This window comes from Oncorhynchus clarkii, chromosome 3 (assembly GCF_045791955.1).
Source record: "Oncorhynchus clarkii lewisi isolate Uvic-CL-2024 chromosome 3, UVic_Ocla_1.0, whole genome shotgun sequence".
Classification (NCBI taxonomy): Eukaryota; Metazoa; Chordata; class Actinopteri; order Salmoniformes; family Salmonidae; genus Oncorhynchus; species Oncorhynchus clarkii.
In genome coordinates this window covers 74,327,189-74,348,157 of record NC_092149.1, presented here as the reverse complement: position 1 = coordinate 74,348,157, position 20,969 = coordinate 74,327,189, and the positions used below count along the sequence as shown (strand labels likewise).

The window sequence follows — 20,969 nt, the reverse complement described above, 5'->3', positions numbered from 1 at the left end:
AATGAAACAAATTGACTATCAATCTAGATCATTTCATAAACTCTTAAAAGAAAGATGAAAGTCCCATCCCCCACTCTTTGTCACATGCACGAACTAGCTACCCACAGGTGCCAGGTATGGAGTTTGAAATGAATATCGGCAGTAGGTTACTTTGGAGTTGCTAGCATGTGTTGTCTCATGGTCAGGGATAGGAAAGGGGGCAACTGCAATTTGACTGTTTGTCAGTAGAAGAACTTGAAATCAAGTAAAGACTAGTTCGCTTGTTTTGACAACATAGCCTACATTATATAGCTGAATCATCTAGCCTACATTAGAGATGATCAGCTCATATAGCCCACCTCGGTAGTGGTTCTATTGTTCTTAGCCTACAATGTGTGAGAAGGGACCGTCTCTTGCAGAAAATCACCGCCTATTTCATATTTTAACCTCAAATTAGAATTTGGCTACAGGAGCAGTAGAAAAGTGGAATTAGGGTTCATCTTTGTGGAGGGTGTTGGGTTGCTTTGAGTACCTGCCCCACCAAAGGTCAGGCACGGCCATGTCTGGTTAAGTGGCTCACTCCTAATCTGTGACTGATGTTGTCTAGCTTCATTACTGTTTAAAATTGAGTGTTTCTTATCACTCACTCGCTCGCACGCACGCACGCACGCACGCACGCACGCACGCACGCACGCACACACACACACACACACACACACACACACACACACACACACACACACACACACACACACACACACGGTGCGGTCAACAACCAAGATAGAGCTTGTGATGGCGTTGCTAATTCCTATTAAAGGATCAATCAGATGTGTTGGAGGATGATCAGTGTACATGAGAAAACAATCAGAGCTACTTCCTGGGTTTTACAGTCACATCAATCTTCCATGATCTTCAAATGGCTTGCACAGACATACCCATCCAATTTACCATGGCCAGTGTTAGGTGCCCCTTACCACAGATCTAGGATCAGATTACCATTCTCTCAATCCTAACCATAACCATTAGGGGGATGTTGAAAATATTTGATCCTATATCAGTGGTTAAAGGCAATTTTTTAGCTACTTTTTTATGATGTGGACACCACTCCACACATCGATATTGTGCAATTTAACATCCTAACAACAATCAGACAAATAAATGATGGAAACATCAGTATTTCTGACATGGGAAAATTGACAACAGTTTTACAATGGAGTCACAGGGAAACAAACAAACACACAAGATAAATACAGTATAAAGAAGTTTCATATCAATAGGCAATCATGTGGCAAAAAAAAGGTATTCACATTATAAAATAAACCTCTGCTCTTTGCCTCAGTCATTGCATGAAACTATCTTCCATATAGACAATTTTCTCTTTCCATCTTTCCATTTCTGTGCTCTTCTGCTATAGTAAATAAAACATTTGGACATTAAATGGTCATGGCTAGATGGGATACAGCATTTTAGCTAACTCTAACCCTTTTCCTAACAACCTAATTATCCTAACCTGCTGCGTACATTCTTCTAACCTGCTATGAAAAGTCTATTCTGACATATGCTGTAGCTCATCTAGTCAAAACCACATTAAACGTCAGCCATTATTCACAGGGAGGTTACCCTGGCAACGCCCTCTAACCCCTACAGCATCCTGGAGGCGGTGATGGGATATTATTGAGGTTGGGAGGGTAATGAGGAGACAGGGTGGGGGAATGAGGAGGTTGAGGGTAGCTTTACTTGAGAACTCAGTCGTGCTTGAGTTGCAGCCTTGAATTCTACAGAAACTTGTAGACTCCTAACATTGTTTTACATAAGATGTAACACATCAAACGATCCAGGTGCCACTAATGGGACACTAATATGAAGAAAGTACTAATATGAAGAAACTACAGTTTATTTCTATGAGATGTTTGTAAAATAAATCTAGATAAGAAGTACATTGAGGGACTGCCAGAGATAGTTGTGTGTTGGTCATCTACACTGTTCCCTATTCAGTCTGTTTGTGTGCTTTACACATTAACTCATCAGTAAAATACATTATCAGTAGCTGAGTTTGACTGGCCTCCTGTTATATGGCACTAAGGCCATTAAATTCCTTACAGAACATTGATACAATCTGACCAATGGCGTTCTTTCTACATGAACTAGCTACTATCCCCATCGTTGTCAAAACAGCTTTGCTTTTGTGTTGTCTAGTCAGTAATACTTTTAGCGTGTTTTCTGGGATTAGTATCCATCACTGGGCCGGTGGGGGCAGTACATATCTGCACTCAGTATGGTGTTTGTTGTGGCTCTTCCATAGAGTTTTGTGCTAAAGCGAAAGGCTGGTGGCTAGCAGGGGGTGAAAGAAGTGCACCTTGGGGTTTCCTTGACCTCTGATCTATTGTTGCCAGGGTTACAGAAGCACCTGAAGCACCTAGTTGCCTGTGCGAGGCTAAAGCGGTAGCTGATACCTGAAGGAGTTCAGAGGACTAGACAGGAGTTTTATCTGCTCAGATCACATGATCTGGAAAACTTCCTGGTCCTAGAGATGGTGACTGTTCTGAACACCAGACCAGTGAGATTCAACAGAGGATATGTACAGGGGGGTATACACATGCTCTGTTCTGCACATAGGCACAGATCTAGCCCAATGACGAGACTCCCTCTCTGGGTTCTGAGCTGGAGGAGAGTCCCTGTTCACAGAACTTCTGCAATCCCTGCTCTGTCACGACAAGCCCCCTCCTACTATCAGATGAGAGAGCGAGAGAGAGAGAGAGAGAGACTGAGAGACAGAGAGAGAGAGACAGAAAGAGAGAGAGAGAGAGGAAGGAGGGACATGGATTGTGATTGCTGCTCTATTCCATTTCTCCCTCCTTTCTTTGTAAATGCTCTTGTCGGTTGGATTGTCTTATCTTATGCATTGTCTCACTCTCTGATGGACCTGTCCTTTGCCCAATGGGGTGGCAGACCTGGGCAGGAGGGAGGGGCAGGAGGCAGGGTGTAGACAGGAGAGGATGTGTGAGGAGAGGAGAGGGGTGGTCGGTCGGTCATCCTCCCACTATGGAGAGGACCTCCTATTGGCCCAGACCAGCGTAGTGTCTGGGTTTCGTAGTGTTCCGTTGGTGTCCCGTTGGGTCCTCCAGTCGGCCCGCCCCTTCCCCAGGTCAGCACCCGCGTTTCCTCCACACCCACGCAGATGTTGGATCACCTGGCAGAAGGAGAGGGGTGAATTATTATCAATCCTAGAGAAAGCAATAGGCAGACATCATAGAGCACAGCCCAGTCCAGTAGATATGGCCAGGGTGTGTAGGACCCAGAAACATGCTGAATTGTGTGTAATGACAAGCAGTGGGGTAATGGTGGAGAATAGGGAAGACCAAAACAACTAATCTTATCTCAGATTTCAATGGCTTTCTGAAAGACCTGGAGGAAAATCTATACATCATACAGAATCATATTCTCATCATGATCTGGCTGGAGCAAACCTCCATATCAGCTGAAGAGAAATAGGCCATCCAACCCCGATCCATCATTCTGAATGAGACATAACCATTGAGCTGATTCCCTCTCTGTTCCCTCTCAGTGTGCCAGTTTCCTTCCAGTCCCATTAGAACGGAGGCAGAGGAAATGAAACTGTGGTAGGCAGGGGGACGCCCCATTTTGATTGAAATCTTTAAAGACATCATTTCCATATCCTGTTCTGGACAGTCTATATATCAACGCCAACAGGGACGGATGCAAGGTGTGTCTGTGTGTTTGTGTGTCTGCACGAGTGTGTGTGTGAGACGACAATGGGCTCTGACAGAATGGTGGCATGAGGCAGCAACCGGCAGGGCAACAGTGTTATGGTTCTGGTTTTGCAGGGATGTTGTGGATGGGGATGGGCGTAAGCACCTGCCTCTGGTTCAAAAGGGCCAGTCATGTCATTTTTGGTGACCTTATTTGACCTTTTCTGCTGCTTTTGAGTTTGATTCTTGTTCGAATCCCAGCGATAGTTTTTAATATTTTTGATTCAACTATCCCAAACCTTAACGATTACCTTAACCATTCGGAGTTAGTGCCTAAACTTAACCTTAAGCACCTTGAAATCTTACGTTTTAGAAACATTGATGAATGTCTAATTCTGACATGAGACTGTGAGAGCTGGTTGGAGGTGAAAGTGATTCCTGTCTTTGTGATCTGTTAAGAGAGGGAGCCGAGGAGAGCATCAAGGCTAAATAAAACCAGAGGGACTCCGCAACATTTTACACACACTGCCAAGCATACAGTACAGCACTGACACACTCTAGGAATCCAGGAAACACACACACACACGGACAGACACACACACGGACAGACAGACACAAGCACATGCACACACACACACAGATTGATTGCCTGTACCAGCACAGTGCTCAGCGACCTAATCCATAATTTACACATCCCTGCCAGGCTATTCTGAGCCCTGACGCCAGGAACACTGGCTACTGAAACAGCAGACAGGCACCCTGTGTCCTACTGCCAAGCACGTGCACACGCACACACGCACACACACACACACACACACACACACACACACACACACACACACACACACACACACACACACACACACACACACACACACACACACACACACACACACACACACACACAAAGAGAGATGCATGAGAGAGACAGGAACACACACAAACACACTGACATTATGCTATCCCAGCCACGTTGCTCAAGATCCAAGGGGAAATTTGACTTCTGTCCAACTACCCAGGACGTTGGGAGATTACTTTAAAAAACGGCCACTAGGGGCAATGGTGAGCGATATTACCATCAAGTAGGCTTGGGTTTGCTAGGGAGTTGTGGACAGGATGGAAGTAAGCCGCGAGTTTCGGCTCCGAGGGTGTTCAATTCCAGTGCTTGGCACACATTTTAGTTTTTACCTTATCCCTTACGTTAACCCTGACCTTAACCTTAACCCTGACCTTAACCCGTACCTTGACCTTGACCTTAACCCTTTCCTTAACCCTGACCTTAACATTGACCTTAACCCTTACCTTAACCCTGACCTTAACCCTAACCTTAACCCTTACCTTAACCCTGACCTTAACCCTGACCTTAACCATTCAGAATTAAAGCCTAAACTTAAACCATCAAGTTGTTTATTTTGGAACCCTAACCCTATCCTTAACACAACCGTCTAAATTTGAAGTTTGGAGAAACGTTGGAATCTGAAGTCAAATTGGTAAAACTGTAAGATCTCGTTGACTATCCACATGTTAAAATGCAGAAGTCCAGTGTGACAGACTGTGATTCTATGACCCTCTCTACTCCATAGTGAATGACATCCTCCCCATTTGGTAGTATGGTGTTGCGGTAGTCATTGTAAAGATGAGGTCATTAATTTACCCCAACACACAGGCTTGTAAACAACCAACACAGACAGACAGCTCATTCACACTCTATTGATAGAAAATTAAGTCACTTTGTTGTTGCGATTTCAAATAAGAGAAAGATCAATGGCCACAACTGGTAAGCATACATTCAAACACACACGCATACACTCAGAGATGTGTGTTGGTGTTTTAGGGCATGAATTAGAGAAGGAAGTGTGTGTGTATAGTCAGGTGGAAAGATGAGTTAGAGAACCACTAAGACTCTTCTAGAGCTGGCCGTCCAGCCAAACTGAGCTATAGGGGGAGAAGTGTTTTGGTCAGGGATGTAACCAAGAACCTGGTGGTCACTCTGACAGAGCTCCAGAGTTCCTCTGTGAAGATGGGAGGACCTTCTAGAAAGACAATCATCTCTGCAGCACTCTACCAATCAGGCCTTTATGGTAGATGGAAGCCACTCCTCAGTATAAGGCAAATGACAGCCTGCTAGGAGTTTGCCAAAAGGACTCTCAGACCATGAGAAACAAGATTATCTGGTGTGATGAAATCAAGATTGAACTATTTGGCCTGAATGCCAAGTGTCACGTTTGTTTAACACTTTTTTTTGTTACTACATGATTCAATATGTGTTGTTTCAGAGTATTGATCTCTTCCCTATTACCCTACAATGTAGAACATAGTCAAATAAAGAAAAACCCTTGAATAAGTAGGTGTCCCCAAACTTTTGACTGGTACTGTATATAAATTATATACAAATATTTTTAAAATATATTTTCCTTTATTATTTTCTAATAGGCCTACCACCTTTCCCCTAATTGGAGTAAACTAATGAACAACAACACTTAGGCTTCTACTTCCATCTTATCAATATTATATACATTTGACAGACACAATCTATTTTACAGTAGTTACATTTGGTTTGTTTTTACTCCTATCCTTCAGCTACCCACAACCCCTCTCAGATATTTTTGAAGACCATCCTATTTAATTTCTATTTGCCATATAATTTTAGCTGTGCTGTTTCACAAAACTTCTGATCCTATATACATTTTACGGACACAGTATATTATTACATTAGTTATCTTGTTGTTATTAGTCCCACTCTTCAGCACCATCTATCTATTAACATCATCCATATTGGATTTCTATTTACCATATATTTTTCAACTGTGCTGTGATGTTTCACAAAAGTTCTGAACCTTTAGTTTCTCATAGTTTCTACAGATTGTAAATGAAAGATAACATTTTGCTATAAGTATTATTATATTATTGATCGATTGACTATGACTTTTCAGATCGCACAGTAGTGCTGTCTCCAGGTAAATGTTGCAATTCTTCAGCAGTTTCTGGACTTGAGACCAAAAACAAGCTACATATGGACAATACCAAAAACAAATTATCTAATGATTCTGTCTCTTCGCAGCAAAATTTGCAGAGCTGGGATGGCTGTATCCCGCATATATATAACATTCTATTTTTTGCAAGAATTGTGTAAAATAATTTAGAATTTTTAATAATAAGGTTTTGAATCTGGAGTCGTTTTGCATATCAGTTCATAAACCATGTGCCATGGAATTGGTACGTCACAAATCTCTTCCCAACTATTTCGCAATCTATATGGCACAGCTGTACATTTTCTGGTCCTTAAACTAAACTGATATACTTTTTTATTTATCACAGTTTTCTTTAACCAATTTTGGGCCCAGAGACCAGTTCCTTACTTTTTCCCCGTTCCATTTTTGGGGGCAGACTTGGCTCTCAGCTTCTCTGTCGGATGTCCTTGGATGAGGGATGCACTTGGAGCTTGTGCTTGGACCACACACACAAATGCACGAATGCACAAACACACACACACACACACACACACACACACACACTGCTACCAGACTATTATTATTGTTGCTAAATACTGCACAATTTACCCCTTTCCAAAAACACATGTAAGCAGCCGTGCATGTTTTTTTGTTTCTTTGTCTGTGCACACGTGTTTATACTCTGAGTCCATTCACCCTGACCTGTGCCAAGAGACAGTGTATAAAACAATATGGTGATAGTATGATAATGTTATGGTAATAAGATGATCATCTGGGATGAACAGTGGTAATTCACAGCTGTCAATCAAAGGTCAGGGGTGACCACCTCCCACTGGGGTCAGACACTGGGGGAGCAGAACAGGGGGAAATCAGAAAGAACAACGTAGACCAGTACACATCAACATACCCTGGGTTTTAGAACACTGAGAGGGTATGGTGAAGAGAACCAAATAGGGGCGGCAGGTAGCCGAGTGGTTAGAGCGCTGGGCCAGTAACCGAAAGGTTGCTGGATCGAATCCCTGAGACTGACAAGGTAAAAATATGTTGTTCTACCCCTGTACAAGGCAGTTAACACACTGTTGCCTGGTAGACCGTAATTGTAAATAAGAATTTGTTCTTTACTGACTTGCCTAGTTAAATAAATAAAACATGTTTGAACAGTGTTTTTTAACCTTTAACCAAACCGTTTAATATGTGCTTGTGTCTGTATTTGGTATACCCTATGTATGTCTATTATGCTGTTAAATGTTCAAAGCACACTCGGCTGAGACAAAATAATAGAAATATGGCTACTATGTGTTTGGATGAAAATTTAGTCCACAGTCGGGACATGTACCTACCCACACATACACAGACTCTGCGTCCTAGAGCAATAACCATAGTAACAGAAACAAAAAATGAGAGAAAGAGAGAGAGAGAGAGAGAGAGCGAGAGAGAGAGTAAAAGAGAATGAATGAGTGACCTCTAATGACCTGGATGTGTGGCCTTCCTGTTCCACATGCAGGGCTTAGGGAAGTGATTCCCACACTTACGGTCAGGACCCCAGGTCCCCTGAAATTGAAATGGGGTCCCATGAGAAAATCTGTAATCTTATCAAACAAATTAGGAACTGTTATCTCATTTAAAATGGGAATATAACTCAACTTTTTAGTGTCAATTAAAGAGCTATTACACTATTAGAATGAGCATTCATGTCATTATGTGTAGGTGCAGCCTGCAGGACCTACCATTTTGTGAATATGAACACACTAGGGGGTATCATTTTTCAAAGTGGGGTCCCCAGTATTTTCAATTGTCAATTTATGGTCATGTGCAGTAAAGGTTTGGGAACCCCAGGCTTAGGGAACCCAGCGGGACGGACACACAACATGATTCAATTCTGAGAAAGCTCTGCGTGCAACAGGACAGCCATACTGGGCATGCATACAGACATGGACACACACACACAAACACACATCACAAACACATACTCATGTAAGACTGGGATTATCCTGAGTTGATGTGGTTGGACAAGCTCTGATGCCTCTCAGTCTCGCCTTCTCCTCTCCATCCCTCATTCAATCATTCTCTCTTTATCCCTCCTTTCCTCCTTTCTGTCCCTTTCCATTCTTTATTGTGAAACAGCCCTAAGTCAGACATTCCAGCCATCGTTCAAAGAGCCCGCTGGTTCTAACAAAAGCACGCACGCACACACGTACGCACACAGGCTGCGAGAATTGGCAACAACATCTCCTCCACACTGACTCTTAACACAGGGGCCCCCCAGGGGTGTGTCCTCAGTCCTCTGCTGTACTCCCTGTTCACCCACTGCGTGGCTTTGCACACCAACTCCATCATCAAGTTTGTTGAAGACACCAAACTTGTAGGCCTGATAACCAACAACGGCGAGTCATTGTATAGGGAGGAGGTAAGTGAACTGGCATTGTGGTGCCAGTACAACCACCTTTCCCTCAACATCAGCAAAACAAAGAAGTTGATTGTTGACTTCAGGAAGCTAGAGGGAACATGTCCTGATCCACATCAACGGGACTGCAGTGGAGAGAGTCAGCAGTTTTAAGTTCCTCAGTGTCCACATCACCGAGGACTTGACATGGACCAACAACAACATCACTCTTGTCAAGAGGTCGCAACAGAGCTTCTACCTCCTAAGGCGGCTGAAGAAATCCGGCATGCCACCCCGGGACGTATCCAAATACTACTGCTGCACCATAGATAGCATCCTGACCGGTTGCATCACGGCCTGGTACGGAAATTGCTCCATCCATGACCGCAAGGCCCTCCAGCGGAGGGTGAAGATGGCCCAGTACAGTACATCACTGGGACTGTGTTCCCAACAGTCCAGAACATCTACTCGAAACGGTGCCTGGGAAGGCCTGCCGCATCGTCAAGGACCCACATCCCAGGCACGAACTGTCTATATCCTTACTGTCGGGCAGACAATATCGGAGAAAGAGGTCTGTGCCAACAGGCTCAGAGACAATTTCTATCTACAGGCCATCAGACTGCTGAACACTTGAACTTGACTGACCACCTGTTCTGATTCTCAGCACGTTTGCGCACACACACACACACACACACACACACACACACACACACACACACACACACACACACACACACACACACACACACACACACACACACACACACACACACACACACACACACACACACACACACTCTCTCTCTCACACACACACACACACACACACACACACACACACACACACACACACACACACACACACACACACACACACACACACACACACACACACACACACACACACCACAACTGCTGCTACCAGACTGATTATGATTGCTAAATACTCCACAATTTAAACAATTGCCCCTCAACCCCCTCTTCCCCAAAACATGTGTAAATATTGGACTATAATTTGTACCTTCCTGTATTATACTTATGCTAAAATGTTTATTCTATTGAGCAATTTACTTTATGTTCATATTCTTATATTTTATTACTGTATTTACATTTAACCTGCAAGTAAGCATTTCATTGGACGGTGTATACCATGTGTATCCTATACATACCACTAATAAAACTTGAAACTTTAAAACACTCACAAACACACTACCCATTCCAGTACTGATCTCTTCTGATCTGCTAATCCTACATAAACACTGTTTGGAATGTGACTAATATAAAGGGGTTCTGGGTCGCAGAGTCTTTCCCAGCTCTTCAATCCACTAATCATGATGGAGCTGGGACTGGGTTCTATCCAGAGGCTCGATTAGATAGGGGACGGCGAATGACGTCACTTCAAAGTCCCTATTGAGTTTTCCCCACCAGTTATCTTGTCATAAGAAAAATGATAAGTTCCCAAGGTTTGAAATGAAGGGCTTTTTCAGGGCAATGCTGAATGCGTCTTTCGTTGTGTTGTTATAGGAGGAGAGGGACAACAGGTGCACAGGGATATCCACAGGGATATAGGAGTTACTTTAATATAGAACTATGGAACTGCTGCGTACTATCTCTGGTACATGTTTATGTTGAATGGAGATGGATGATTTCATGATCCTGGGAACAATGCCAGGTTGTCTTCTGAGATAGAGTATACTGTATGACTCAATTCTTAACCCTGACGTATTTTTCCAAAGTCGCCCTACATCTGTCGTTGCGCTCATTTGCATCATCAAACCATTTTTTTTCATATCCTGAAACAGAAATCAAGGGTTTTTGAAGAGACAGGGAAATACAGGTCAAGGATCTACATTTCACATTCAGAAATATTGCAATTACAAGTCATTTTTTAGAATGAAATAATCTACGCAGATCCCTTCAACAATTGTTTTAATCATAGTCAAAGATACACATTAAAATAAGATTTAAGACAATTAAGCTGTTGATGAATACCACACAGAGAGAAAGGGGGATGGGCGTCATGGTTACAGGATAGACACAGTTGAAGTCGGAAGTTTACATACACTTAGGTTGGCGTCATTAAAACCCGTTTTTCAACCACTCCACAAATGTCTTGTGAACAAACTATAGTTTTGGCAAGTCGGTTAGGACATCTACTTTGTGCATGACACAAGGAATTATTCCAACAATTGTTTACAGACAGACTATTTCACTTATAATTCACTGTATCACAATTCCAGTGGGTCAGAAGTTTACATACACTAAGTAGACTGTGCCTTTAAACAGCTTGGAAAATTCCAGAAAATGATATCATGGCTTTAGAAGCTTGGCTAATTGACATCATTTGAGTCAATTGGAGGTGTACCTGTGGATGTATTTCAAGGCCTACCTTCAAACTCAGTGTCTCGTTTGCTTGACATCATGGGAAAATCAAAAGAAATCAGCCAAGACCTAAGAAAAAAATTGTAGACCTCCACAAGTCTGCTTCATCCTTGGGAGCAGTTTCCAAATGCCTGAAGGTACCATGTTCATCTGTACAAACAATAGTACGCAAGTATAAACACCATGGAACCACGCAGCCGTCATACCACTCAGGAAAGAGACGCGTTCTGTCTCCTAGAGATAAACGTACTTTGGTGCGAAAGTGCAAAAAAATCGAGAAAAACAGCAAAGGACCTTGTGAAGATGCTGGAGAAAACAGGTACAAAAAAAGTATCTATATCCGCAGTAAAACAAGTCCTATATCGACATAACCTGAAAGGCCGCTCAGCAAGGAAGCAGCCACTGTTCCAAAACAGCCATAAAAAAGCAAGGCTACGGTTTGCAACTGCACATGAAGAAATGTCCTCTGGTGTGATGAAACAAAAATATAACTGTTTGGCCATAATGACCATCGTTATGTTTGGAGGAAGAAAGGGGAGGCTTGAAAGCCGAAGAACACCATCCCACACTGCGAAGCACAGGGGTGTTTGCATCATGTTGTGGGGGTCCTTTGCTGCAGGAGGGACTGGTGCACTTCACAAAATAGATGGCATCATGAGGCAGGAAAATTATGTGGATATACTAACTAAGCAACATCTCAAGACATCAGTCTTGAAAGCTTGGTCGCAAATGAGTCTTCCAAATGGACAATGACCCCAACCATACTTCCAAAGTTGTGGCAAAATGGCTGAAGGACAACAAAGTAAAGGTATGGGAGTGGTCATCACAAAGCCCTGACCTCAATCCTATAGAAAATTTGTGAGCAGAACTGAAAAAGCGTATGCGAGCAAGGAGGCCTACAAACCTGACTCTGTTAGGAGGAATGGGCCAAAATTCACCCAACTTATTGTGGGAAACTTGTGGGAAAGCTACCCGAAACAGTTGACCCAAGTGAAACAATTTAAAGGCAATGCTACCAAATACTAATTGAGTGTATGTAAACTTCTGACCCACAGTTCAAGAAGAGGGGTCAATGTAATAGTCTGGAGGACATTTCATTAATTGTTCAGCAGTCTTATGGCTTGGCGGTAGAAGCTGTTAAGGAGCCTATTGGTCCTAGACTTGGCTCTCCGGTACCGCTTGCCCTGCGGTAGCAGAGAAAACAGTCTATGACTTGGGTGACTGGAGTCTCTGACAATTTTATGGGCTTTCCTCTGACAATGCCTATTATATAGGTCCTGGATGGCAGGAAACTTGGCCCCAGTGATGTACTGGGCCGTACACACTAGCCTCTGTAGTGCCTTACGGTCAGATTCCGAGCAGTGGCCATACCAGACGGTGATGCATCCGGTCAGGATGCTCTTTGATGGTGCAGCTGTATAACTTTTTGAGGATCTGGGGACCTATGACAAATCTTTTCAGTCTCCTGAGGGGGAAAATGTTTTGTTGTGCCCTCTTCACGACTCTCTTGGTGTGTTTGGACCATGATAGATTTTTGGTGATGTGGACACCAACCCGCTCCACTACAGCCCCGTTGATGTTAATAGGGGCCTGTTCGGCCCGCCTTTCCTGTAGTCCACGATCAGGTCCTTTGTCTTGCTCACATTAAGGGAGATGTTGTTGTCCTGGCACCACACTGCCAGTCCTCTGACCTCCTCCCTATAGGCTGTCTCATTGTTGTCAGTGGTCAGGCCTACCACTGTTGTGTCGTCAGCAAACTTAATAATGGTGTTGGAGTCGTGTTTGGCCACACAGTTGTTGGTGAACAGGGAGTACAGGAGGGGACTAAGTACATACCCCTGAGGGGCCCCAGTGTTGAGGATCAGCATGGCAGACGTGTTGTTGCCTACCCTTACCACCTGGGGGCGGCCCGTCAAGAAGTCCAGGATCCAGTTTCAGACGGAGGTGTTTAGTCCCAAGATCCTTGGCTTAGTGATGAGCTTCGTGGGCACTATGGTGTTGAACGCTGAGCTGTAGTCAATGAACAGTATTCTCACATAGGTGTTCCTTTTGTCCAAGTGGGAAAGGGCAGTGTGAAGTGCGATTGAGATTGTGTCATCTGTGGATCTGTTGGGGCGGTATACGAATTGGAGTGAGTCTAGGGTATCCGGGAGGATACTGTTGATGTGAGCTATGACCAGCCTTTCAAAGCACTTCATGGCTACTGATGTGAGTGCTACGGGGAGGTAATCATTTAGAAAGGTTACCTTCTCTTCCTTGGGCACAGGGACTGTAGGGACTGTCCTGTAGCGTAGCATCCACGTCATCTGAGTGGAGAAAAAACTGCATCTGTCTTTCGTTTGAGAAGATTACTGACACGGAGAAGAATTTACACCCACCTTTAGCACACTTTTGTGAATGAGTGTGTGTGTGTGTGTGTGTGCTTGTGTGTGTGTGGTGCAAGAACAACCTCGAAGGGCGTCCCTCAGCCAAGGATGTCCGACAGAGAAGCTGAGAACCAAGGACTGCACTCAAACGTGATTAACATTCTCCAAACATGCTATTAACCTTCTCCAAACATGCGATTAACGTTCTTCAAATATGCGATTAACGTTCTCCAAAAATGTCCGTGTTTGAGTGGGGCCTGTCCACATATTTACTGAGGTGGTGATTATGTGGACGCAGAGCCCACCTTTCCTCGCTCCCTAGGCTACTTATACAAGGGTTAGCCAAGGGGTCACTTCAATGATCCATACAGCATGTTGGTTTACACACTTAGATGGTTAAAACCTGTTTGGGATAGGGGGCAGCATTTTCACGTTCTGATGAAAAGCCTGCCCAGAGTAAACCTACTGCTACTCAGGCCCAGAAGCTAATATATGCATATTATTAGTGGTATTGGATAGAAACCACTCTGAAGTTTCTAAAAATGTTTGAATTATTATCTGTGAGTATAACAGAACTCATATGGCAGGCGAAAACCTGAGAAAAATCCAACCAGGAAGTGGGAAATCTGAGATTTGTAGTTTTTCAACTCATTGCCTATCGAATATACAATGTCTATGGGGTCATATTGCACTTCCTAAGGCTTCCGCTAGATGTCAACAGTCTTTAGAACGTTGTTTGAGGCTTCTACTGTGAAGTGGGGGCAAATGAGAGCTGATTCAACCAGAGGCCTGCCAGAGTGCCAGGAGCTGATCACGCGCGCACACGTGAGAGCAAACTGCGTTCCATTGCAATTCGAAAGACAACGGAATTCTCCGGTTGGAACATTATTGAAGATGTATGTTAAAAACATCCTAAAGATTGATTCTATACTTCATTTGACATGTTTCTACGAACTGTAATATGACTTTTTGAACTTTTCGTCTGAAATTTCGCCTGGACTTGCCCGCGCCTTGTGAGTTTGGATTTGTTTACCAAACGCGCTAACAAATGGAGGTATTTGGACATAAATTATGGACTTTATCGAACAAAACAAACATTAATTGTGGAACTGGGATTCCTGGGAATGCATTCTGATGAAGATCATCAAAGGTAAGTGAATATTTATAATGCTATTTCTGACTTTTACTGACTCCACAACATGGCGGGGAATCTGCATGGCTTGTTTTTGTGTCTGAGCTCCGTAATCAGATTATTGCATGGTTTGCTTTTTCTGTAAAGCTTTTTTGAAATCTGACACAGTGGTTGCATTAAGGAGAAGTATATCTATAAATCTGTGCATAATAGTTGTAGCTTTTATCAAAGTTTATTATGAGTATTTCTGTAAATTGATGTGGCTCTCTGAAAATTCATTGGATGTTTTCGAGGCACAACATTACTGACCATAAAGCGCCAATGTAAACTAGATTTTTGGACATGAATATTAACTTTATCGAACAAAACATATATGTATTGTGTAACATGAAGTCCTATGAGTGCCATCTGATGAAGATCATCAAAGGTTAGTGATTCATTTTATCTCTATTTCTGCTTTTTGTGACTCCTCTCTTTGGCTGGAAAATGGCTGTGTGCGTTTTTGTTACTAGGCTCTGACCTAACATAATCATATGGTGTGCTTTCGCTCTAAAGCCTTTTTGAAATCGGACACGATGGGCAGATTAACAAGAAGTTTACCTTTAACTTGGTGTACTGCACTTGTGAATGTATGAAATTTTCAGCGGAATGTTGTCGAGCGGAACCCCTAGCCGTAAGAAGTTTTAACTCCCCAACTATCACTGAGCTGCTCTATAGGATAGAACCACTCACTGACATGCTACCTCATGTAAACTTTCCTTAACGTTAGGTATTTATCTCCACATCACCAACTCTGAGTATTTATATCATTAACTCTCTCTCACTGTCCTGATTTTCCCTATACACTTCACCTTCACTACCTAACTCTAACTCATCTTTCCACCTGACTATACACACTTCTCTACTCTGCATGTGTGACCTTCACTACCTAACTCATCTTCCCACCTGACTATACACACTTCCTTCTCCAATTCATGCCCTAAAACATAACTTATAACGTCCTCCGTAGGCATTTTGTGGAATGAACAATACAGTAATTGGTTTAGCTTTCCCTCCTATAGGCTTGGCGGAGGTTTACGTAAACCTGTACAATCCTTTCAGCTCAACATAAGTGACTGAGGGTTAGGGGTTTAACTGGAGATCACAACCCCCCCCCCCCCCCCCCCCCCCCCGCAGCTCAGTGGTGTCAAACTCATTCCATGGAGGTTCTAGAGTCTGCTGGATTTTGGATTTTCCTTTTAATTAAGACTTAGAAAACCAGGTGAGGGAGTTTCTTAAAAACCAGTGAACTTAATTCATCAATCAAGTCCAAGGGAGGAGCAAAAACCTGCAGACACTCGGCCCTCTGTAGAATGAGTTTGACACATAACCTAGCTGAATGTCAGACCAGAGAGTCAAGCTCAGAGTCAAACCCAGAACTGCAGTTTCCTTTTTGAGCAATGAGTGGAACAGAGTAGGATGAGGTTGCCCCTTATACTCGCATATCCCCTCCTAATGGTAAAGGTTAGGGTTACAGGGATGATAATCTGATCCTAGATCTGTGGTTACGGGCAACTTTACTTGGGAGCAGGGTGACAGGATACAAGAAGGATACAACAGGAAGAGGAAGTGCTAAAAGGAGAGGAAGGGAGAGCAGCGAGGTAGGGTATGATACGGATGACGACACTCACCTCGTCCCTAAACGTGAGGGGTGCTCCCAGCGCCCCCCTGCCTTAGAGCGCAGCCCCTGCACCGAAGGGTGAGAAGTTGAGATGACCCCTCTGGAAGAAGATAAAGAGAGGGAGAGAAAGAGAGAGAGAGAGCGATACACAAATACACTCCAGAGTCAATGGGGTCAAAGAACCATTAAGGACATACAGTTTGAGCAATAAGCACTGTATGAAACCTGACATACAGTGCCTTGCGAAAGTATTCGGCCCCCTTGAACTTTGCGACCTTTTGCCACATTTCAGGCTTCAAACATAAAGATATAAAACTGTATTTTTTTGTGAAGAATCAACAACAAGTGGGACACAATCATGAAGTGGAACGACATTTATTGGATATTTCAAACTTTTTTAACAAATCAAAAACTGAATAATTGGGCGTGCAAAATTATTCAGCCCCCTTAAGTTAATACTTTGTAGCGCCACCTTTTGCTGCGATTACAGCTGTAAGTCGCTTGGGGTATGTCTCTATCAGTTTTGCACATCGAGAGACTGAAATTTTTTCCCATTCCTCCTTGCAAAACAGCTTGAGCTCAGTGAGGTTGGATAGAGAGCATTTGTGAACAGCAGTTTTCAGTTCTTTCCACAGATTCTCGATTGGATTCAGGTCTGGACTTTGACTTGGCCATTCTAACACCTGGATATGTTTATTTTTGAACCATTCCATTGTAGATTTTGCTTTATGTTTTGGATCATTGTCTTGTTGGAAGACAAATCTCCCAGTCTCAGGTCTTTTGCAGACTCCATCAGGTTTTCTTCCATGGTCCTGTGAATGGTCCTGTATTTGGCTCCATCCATCTTCCCATCAATTTTAACCATCTTCCCTGTCCCTGCTGAAGAAAAGCAGGCCCAAACCATGATGCTGCCACCACCATGTTTGACAGTGGGGATGGTGTGTTCAGGGTGATGAGCTGTGTTGCTTTTACGCCAAACATAACGTTTTGCATTGTTGCCAAAAAGTTCAATTTTGGTTTCATCTGACCAGAGCACCTTCTTCCACATGTTTGGTGTGTCTCCCAGGTGGCTTGTGGCAAACTTTAAACGACACTTTTTATGGATATCTTTAAGAAATGGCTTTCTTCTTGCCACTCTCCCATAAAGGCCAGATTTGTGCAATATACGATTGATTGTTGTCCTATGGACAGAGTCTCCCACCTCAGCTGTAGATCTCTGCAGTTCATCCAGAGTGATCATGGGCCTCTTGGCTGCATCTCTGATCAGTCTTCTCCTTGTATGAGCTGAAAGTTTAGAGGGACGGCCAGGTCTTGGTAGATTTGCAGTGGTCTGATACTCCTTCCATTTCAATATTATCGCTTGCACAGTGCTCCTTTGGATGTTTAAAGCTTGGGAATTATTTTTGTATCCAAATCCGGCTTTAACATTCTTCACAACAGTATCTCGGACCTGCCTGGTGAGTTCCTTGTTCTTCATGATGCTCTCTGCGCTTTTAACGGACCTCTGAGACTATCACAGTGCAGGTGCATTTATACGGAGACTTGATTACACACAGGTGGATTGTATTTATCATCATTAGTCATTTAGGTCAACATTGGATCATTCAGAGATCCTCACTGAACTTCTGGAGAGAGTTTGCTGCACTGAAAGTAAAGGGGCTGAATAATTTTGCACGCCCAATTTTTCAGTTTTTGATTTGTTAAAAAAGTTTGAAATATCCAATAAATGTCGTTCCACTTCATGATTGTGTCCCACTTGTTGTTGATTCTTCACAAAAAAAATACAGTTTTATATCTTTATGTTTGAAGCCTGAAATGTGGCAAAAGGTCGCAAAGTTCAAGGGGGCCGAATACTTTCGCAAGGCACTGTATGCTGAATGCATACCGTATTCTTTGAATATTAAATGTCGGTGTCATGGAATGCTTCAGTGGATTCTGTAGCCTAAGATATGCCATCGCTGGCACAGTCAAACAAAAGGGAATGCCTTCTCCAAGCTCCTACTCTGTGATCGCCCCTGTGTGCCAGACAAAACTCATAACCCTCTCTTCCGGCCTTTTCAGGAACATTAGCTCTGTGTATGTCTCTGTAATGGATAAAGCATGGATTCTCCATTAGCTAACCCAGGGAACGGGAACACCATGTACCTCCTCAGCGTTCATGGGAATCTAATGGGAATACGGTGCCCTGAGCCGGTCAGAATGCCGCTAGGAAGTTCTTGTTCGCTTCATTGCTACATGCACCTCGTCTTGACTCACATCTCAATCCCTATCAGATCCAATCAATAATTATGTAGAAGGATTTGAATTGTGTTTTAACAATGTGGATCAATGAGGAGCGGATGCATCCTGTAATCTTCTGACCAGGACAGTTTGAGACAGGTAATGTCAAAGGAAATCAGACAAAAGAGCAAATATCGTGTCCTGATTCCTGCTTTGACCATACTATTACATGAATATGTTCCTTTTGTCATTATGACTTGAGTCCTGCTCTACACCAGCCAATGGATTTGACAGTGGCTATGAGAGAAGTCAATGGAAGAGGACAGTTACAGAGCTGAGGGTTATGTGGAGCCAGGAATATTTGCTAAACATGTATCCAGACCAGGAAAACTCTGGTTTACATGGTCATCAACATCTCTTAGCCTTGACATGGGTACTCCACTAGTTTGTGGTGGTGGTGTGTGTGTGTTGATTTAGAGAAACAGCCTGTTCTCATAGAGTAGACGTAACATAGTAAACGTAAATATGGGACACTCAAATTGGTATGATATATTACGTTTGGTATGGTTCCATAAGACAGAAAGTTACTTAAGGCAAAACTAAAGTAAGGTGGTTGGTCGGGGTGGATGGGTGGGAATATAACGCAAACATCTAGCAATGCAAAGGTTGAATGTTTGAATCTCATCACGGAAAACTTTAGGATTTTAGCTAAATAGCAACTGTGCTAACTACTTTTTAGCTACAGTGGCTGGCGAAAGTATTCACCCCCCTTGGTATTTTTCCTAATTTGTTGCCTTACATCCTGGAATTAAAATAGATTTTTTTGGGGGTTTGTATAATTTGATTTACACCACATTCCACCATTTTGAAGATGCAAAATATGTTTTATTGTGTAACAAACAAGAAATAAGAAAAACAAAACTGAACATTTTTGCCCATTCTTCAAGGCAAAACTGCTCCAGCTCCTTCAAGTCTGATGGGTTCCACTGGTGTACAGCAATCTTTAAGTCATACCACAGATTCTCAATTGGATTGAGGTCTGGGCTTTGACTCAGCCATTCCAAGACATTTAAATGTTTCCCCTTGAACCACTCGAGTGTTGCTTTAGCAGTATGCTTAGGGTCATTGTCCTGCTGGAAGGTAAACCTCTGTCCCATTCTCAAATCTCTGGAAGACTGAAACAGGTTTCCCTCAAGAATTTCCCTGTATTTAGCTCCAACCATCATCATTCCTGACCAGTTCCCCAGTTACTCAGTCCCTGCCAAATAAAAACATCTCAACAGCATGATGCTGCCACCACCATGCTTCACTGTGGGGATGGTGTTCTTGGGGTGATGAGAGGTATTATGTTTGCGGCTCATTTTTAGTCTCATCTGACCAGCGTACATTCTTCCATATGTTGAACACCAAACATGTTTGCTTATTTTTTTTCTTTAAGTAATGGCTTTTTGTATTGCTTAAAGTGTGTATGGCTTAAAGTGGTCCTATGGACAGATACTCCAATCTCCACTGTGGATCTTTGCAGCTCCTTCAGGGTTATCTTTGGTCTCTTTGTTGCCTCTCTGAGTAATGCCCTCTTTGCCTCGTCCGTGAGTTTTGGTGGGCGGCCATCTCTTGGCAGGTTTATTGTGGTGCCATATTCTTTACATTTTTAAATAATGGATTTAATGGCGCTCCGTTGAATGTTCAAAGTTTCTGATTTTTTTAATAAATCTGCACAAGTTTGTTCTTGACTTGTTTGGAGAGCCCCTTGGTCTTCATGATGCCGCTCATAGTGCCGCTTCTTTGGTGGTGACCCTTGCTTAGTGGTGTTGCAGACTCTGGGGCCTTTCAGAACAGGTGTAAATATACTGAGATCATGTAGCAGATCATGTGACACTTAGATTGCACACAGGTGGACATTATTTAACTAATTATGTGACTTCTGAAGTTAATTGGTTGCACCAGATCTTATTTAGGTTCATAGCAAAGGGGGTGAAGGAAAGCTGCCGTTACCGTCAATATTACTCACCAACGTGTAATCATTGGACAATAAACTAGATGTGGTAGATTAATAATATCCTACCAACGGGACATCAAAAACTGTAATATCTTGTGTTTCACGGAATCGTGGCTGAATGATGACATGGATACACTCTGTACCGACGGGATACACTCTGCACCGGCAGGAGAGAACAGCACACTCC

General features: G+C 43.1%; 1 protein-coding gene across 1 annotated transcript in view; it reads right to left on the bottom strand.

Annotated features, from left to right (window-relative positions):
• Positions 1–2,960: 2,960 nt before the first annotated feature.
• Positions 2,961–20,969, bottom strand: part of LOC139386032 (unconventional myosin-XVI-like) — a 157,265-nt gene continuing 139,256 nt past the window's right edge. The window contains exon 20 of the mRNA XM_071131432.1: positions 2,961–3,169. Coding sequence (XP_070987533.1) covers positions 3,020–3,169 — 150 coding nt within the window. The 3' untranslated portion in view covers positions 2,961–3,019. The remainder of the gene's footprint in view (positions 3,170–20,969) is intronic.